The 5,241-nt window shown below is 42.6% G+C and overlaps 2 protein-coding genes across 4 annotated transcripts in view; one reads left to right on the top strand and one right to left on the bottom strand.

Moving 5' to 3' along the window:
* Window positions 1-3,212, top strand: part of SDR42E1 (short chain dehydrogenase/reductase family 42E, member 1) — an 11,146-nt gene extending 7,934 nt beyond the window's left edge. The window contains exon 4 of the transcript XR_003094963.1: window positions 3,114-3,212. The gene's annotated coding sequence lies outside the window, so the exon portion shown is untranslated. The remainder of the gene's footprint in view (window positions 1-3,113) is intronic.
* Window positions 3,213-4,847: 1,635 nt separating this feature from the next.
* PLCG2 (phospholipase C gamma 2) overlaps window positions 4,848-5,241 on the bottom strand; it is an 81,358-nt gene continuing 80,964 nt past the window's right edge. For all 3 annotated transcript variants that reach the window (XM_006027439.3, XM_025208640.1, XM_025208641.1), the window contains one exon: window positions 4,848-4,982. In XM_006027439.3, the coding sequence (XP_006027501.1) occupies window positions 4,940-4,982 (43 nt within the window). In that variant the 3' untranslated portion in view covers window positions 4,848-4,939. The remainder of the gene's footprint in view (window positions 4,983-5,241) is intronic.

Below are 5,241 nucleotides of genomic sequence, written 5' to 3'. Positions count from 1 at the left end.
AAACACAAGTCTAAAAATCCTAGTCCTTAGCAAGCTTTCCCTTGGAGAGCTTTGCCAATCAAGACAGGTAAAGGAGGTGTATTTATGATGTCTCAATGACATCTTTGCTGGGAACCCAATGGGGAGGTGCCAACTTCATTAGCATGAAAATTAGCAGTGACATTAATGCTGACTAAAGCAAAAGTCCCTCCTGGCTCTATAGGCGATACAGGACAGCACATCATTATTTGTGGCCATTTCTTGTGCTAGTGGGCTGAATTACTTACACATGAAAGGACTCTAGGATCAGGTCCAGACTTTTCATCCAGAACAGCAAGGAAGATCAGATGTTCATCCACAGAGACAAAAATGCACACAGCTCAGGACACAAATAGAAACACCAGTGAGGATTTTTTTCTGGTCCAGCCTATGGAGCTCAGCTGGATGCTGCAGAACCATTCAGAAGCAAACAGGGAGGAGGAATCATTCATTGCTTCCCAAAGACCTACCTTCATCCTAAGCATCCTTAGCCCTGGGGCTCTCTCCTCCCCGCAGAGGAAGGGTACGGGAATCCACATACTAACAGACCCTCTTTCCCCACATGCTTGTCTGCACAACGGGTGGACACGTGTACACTTGTTCTTCCCCGACCCCCTACTTGCCCCAATATCCTAAGTCACCTCCTCCCATGTGAATGGTGCAGTATGGGAGGAACGTCCATACCTGAAGAGACAAGGGCAGGATTTTCCCTAATAGCAGATCCCACATAGGGGCAGACTTGGCTCTTTTACTTGAGGAAAAGCCCCACCACCTTTGGGTGAGGAACAGGAAACTGTGAGACCACTTAGCCAGCTCAACAGTATTTGGTATATTCAATAATTCTTCCGACTTTCAGCTCCACCTATTAAGCCAAGCAAAGGACTGATAGCAGAAGAGGAGACCGAAACCAAGTTAGAAACAGGTAGCTTCAAAAACACTCCAAATACACCTGAAAATTATACTTCCTCAAAAAAAAAATCTATTACAAAAGTTTCCTTCCAAGTGTGTTTTATTACGATAATCCCATGGTTCCTTCATTCTTTTTTTGATTAAGGTCAATGAAGGTCATTACTTGAACTGAGCGCTGTGTCAGAAAGTTGCCAAATCCCAGTCCGTTATTTCTGTTCCTACATGCGAATTGCCAGAGGGCAGCTACAAATTGAAAAAGCAGCTACTGAAATCCTCGTACAGCTGCAAAAATGATGAATCCTCAAATGAGATCACATTCGAAAAAGGTGCCTCCTTTCCCTTCCTAGACCTTTTACATGGAGGAAGAACAAAACTGCTATTTTTAAAACAAAAATCAACCATCTAGAAATTGATTTAGAAGATCAGCAACCGTTTAATGTCAGAGAAGTAACTGATACACTTGTAAAAATACAGTACTCCTGAAACACATGCACAAACTTTTCATGGATGTGTATATGTATTTATTTAAAAAAATCAAACTTCAGTTACCCCGCCAGTACAGAATGGCATTTTACAGCCTCTGATCCTGTGTGACAACCAAAAACGGCGTTTCCCCTCAAAGCTGCCTTTCATTTCTGCTAGTTTTTCAACATCCTCACATTCTCCTCCGTGTGGTGCATGGCTTCATTCAGCAGTTTACAAAATAATTCACAACTAAGTCGTTCTTCAGCACTGGTGGGTTGCACTGATGAAAGGCCTTGTTCCCAATAGCTTGGGGAGGTTAGTTTTTTACTCCAAGAACAAAGATCCAAATCCAGAAAAGCGCACCTCAGAAATCAATAGGATAACTTCTGCTGAATATGTATTTTTAAATATAGATCAGATGCTACAGAGACATGTAACTGGTACGGTATCAAAAAGTACTCCATACGTTAAAAAAATAAGTTATTTTTTTAAAACTTAAAATAGCTTCCGGTCTATGAAAACAACATACAAAGTTTTAACAGACATTTAAAAGCTTTTATAGCGAGCAAATCTGGGAGATTTTTTTTTTTTCTTTGCATAGATTAAAAATTAGCCTGCACATTCAAACATGGTACTTCAGCATTGGAACGGTCGCACGGACGCCAAAGTGCCGGCAAGTGCCGACTTGATCCCAACAAAGCGCTGGCCCCTTTTGGGGGACTGAAAGTTGTTCAAACATGGGACACTGAAAATGAGGAGAGAAAAAAATCCTTGCTCCACCTGGTCTGAATGCCAGCTGAATATCGAGTCTGCTTATTTTCCTTTCAAGTACCAAGCAATATTTAAGAAGAAGTTTGCTATGTGCCACGATGAAGGGCTGTCTCTCCCCACCAGGAATTGCAACCTGGCGCGCACACCAAGGAGTTTCAAGGGTCATTTCGAAGCACTGTGAAATGCATCGATGCCTAAATACACGTGCAGTAACAGCATGTCGGCTTCCCGTACGCACATACTGCTCTGTGCAAGGAAAGGAGATAACAATGGGAGAAACAGGAACGAAGCGGCCACGTGGACGAGTTATGTTCAGACACAATCACCGATACTCAAAATTTGGGGTCCAGTGCTCTTGGGCTCTAGAGTTCAAGGGGAATATTTCACCTGTAGGGTCTGGATCAGTCAAAATGCTGCAGGAAAATACTTCATTGTAAGGAATGGAAAACTTCTTCACCACGTGTCATGCCCAGAGGTTGCCATGCACCTGGATCCAAAAGCCTGCTCAAGGGTGTCCTCCAGGCAAAAAGAAAAAAGCCTGCTCAGGGGCTAACAGGACCTGCAGGGGATCTGGGGACTTGCAGGTCCACCAGGACTCCCTTCTTCAGAAGAACATTTGGGCACCCAGTGATGGACAACAGGGGTGACCAACCCGTGGCAAATTGGGGCAGGGTGTCTGTCTGTCAGTCACATGCAAGGAAGCAGAAAACAGAGCAGCACATCGGGCAGGGAAAGTCAGGCAGGAAGCAGAAAGCGGAGCAGCGGAGCAGGCAGAGGAAGGGGATTGGAGCGGTACTTGGGGAGGGTGCAGAGCTAAAGTATGGCATGCCTGCCAAAAAGGTTGGCTCCCAATGTTGTGCTGGCAGTGCTGGACAAGCCTGTCTGTGGGGAGGATCTGACGGGACGCAGGATGGGCAAGAAATCCAATTCTATTTTTTTTCTTCTTTCAGCCACAGACCCTCGAACCCAATCTCGCTGCAGTCAAAGGGGGTTTTGACCTTGCAGGAAAGAGAACAGGAGGCTGCATTCGCTACCCTCACTTCTCCCCCTTGAGGATGCCTGGGATTCAATTTGCAAAACATGTTCAGGAGCAGTTGTATTCAAAATCTGAAGCCCAACCCTTAGCAGTTACTGAGTCTCTACTAAAGCACGTCCATCTGAAGTCAAATGAGTCTTTTTGAAGAAAGCGAAACCGTAACAGTGTTCCTTGGACTGTCCTCTGTGAATGCGTAGTGGTATCAGGGAAGTGAATCAGGAAACAACAGAAATGGCAGCGCGGGGAGCAAGAGAAACTGAAAACTGCTAAGGCTTTCTGCTGGGCAGCAAATCCCCCAACCACGCCAGCTTGCTGTGGTGAGAGAGACAGTATTATATGTGAATCGCTTCAAGCCTCAGGCTGTTATGTAAAAGACAGAAGACTGTAATTCTCTCCGCACCTATTTGAGAAGCACAATCAAACTTACAGACTGAAAAAAATTCCACCCACATATGGAGAGAGCAACTAGGAACTTCACATTAATGAATAATAAGCTGCTAACATAAAGAATTGATGTGCACACAAATTAGGACATCTGGTTTCCAACATGTCAGCCAAGGAAAGCAATTCTGTTCTTGCAGGGAAACAAACTTTCTGAATACAATCTAATAGGGTTTTCCCCATCTAAAAATCCTGTAATTGTTCTTTTAACTAAAGCCATAATGACGACACACCTGTTTGTACTTTTGCACACTGCTGTGCCATGGGAAAAGAACATTTTAGGAAAACAGTCTACAGTTAAGAAAATGCAGGGCTGTTTGACAGTATCTTCTAAGAAGGTTTGTAAAAGTATAGACAGGCAGTTTGCTAAAAATTCATTTCTATGCACATTACCAGCTGAAAGGACTTGCAAAATGATACTACACCAAAGTAAATTATCCTTTCAGAATCTAAAACACCTTTCCTTCCTGCGAGCAATAGATATCTGCTACCACACATATTAAAATATTTTCTTGCATTGCCTTCAGGGAACAGATTTACATGATACAATAAGTTCACATTTCTTTCTCGCTCTTTTAAAAGCTTTTCATGAAGCCCATCAAGGACCCCAGTTAACAGTTTTGGAGGATATTTAGTTTTCAAAAACTGACACATTCACAGGTGCTAAAAAAAAATGTAACAAACTTCTAGCAAGAAAAAGTATAGCAAGAGCTAAAAATTACCCTGAATATTTTACACTGTGGGGGATACAATCTTCTGCCTCAAAAACAGTAATATACATGATGTCTCAATCTTGTAAAAGTGCCTTTACAGCATTCAATAAATTAAACTTGCTACCTGTCAATCAAAGGGCCAGGTTTCTACTGTTGCAGGGTTGTATGCATGCAAACAGTTGTAAATGCCTAGCTTCTGGCCTAGGCACACACATGCCGAATACAATTTGCACTCATACATCAGGTATCTGCAAGGCAAAGCCAGGTCTGCACAGATGCATGAGAAGGACCACGTGTCCTGGAACTTTAAAAATCTCTCCCTTTGCTTCCTCACCACGCTGCGGTTTGCTATCCTGGATGCAAATAATACCTTGAATATGCAGCAAATCTAGCCTGCAAGGTGTGTACACTCGGTACAGAATATAAATTAAAATGAACAAGTTTCTTTCATAACAAGGAATGATTACGGGAACCCATCTGTCCTCTTCTCAGCCCAACAAAATGTTCATTGAGTAGGATGTCCGGAGCAAATGAATGCCGCCTCCTGAGTGACGTTAGTAAAGGTGCAACGAAGAGAATACCTTCCTTAGGAGTAGAATTTGCTGTTACTGACTTTCTTCTCCTTTAATCTTCAAAACAGAAAAATAAAGTAATTAATTTTTTTGGATATTCTAGGTGGGGAAGAGACCCCTGCAAAGCTCAACTCGCTTAGCTGCAAACCGTAAACAGTGTATCAACAAGTCCATGCATTTCAATTTTTCTATAAAACTAAATATTGAGCATTATAATACTTCATATTTATGCAGCACTCTGTGTGGTCCAAGTTTTCTACACATACTAAGAAATAATATTCAAGTCAAAGTATAACAAACATGCTGCTCGAACTAG

This window comes from Alligator sinensis, unplaced genomic scaffold, assembly GCF_000455745.1.
Source record: "Alligator sinensis unplaced genomic scaffold, ASM45574v1 scaffold119_2, whole genome shotgun sequence".
Classification (NCBI taxonomy): domain Eukaryota; kingdom Metazoa; phylum Chordata; order Crocodylia; family Alligatoridae; genus Alligator; species Alligator sinensis.
The sequence above is the reverse complement of the archived record's forward strand: the minus strand, read 5'-3'. Positions and strand labels throughout refer to the sequence as shown.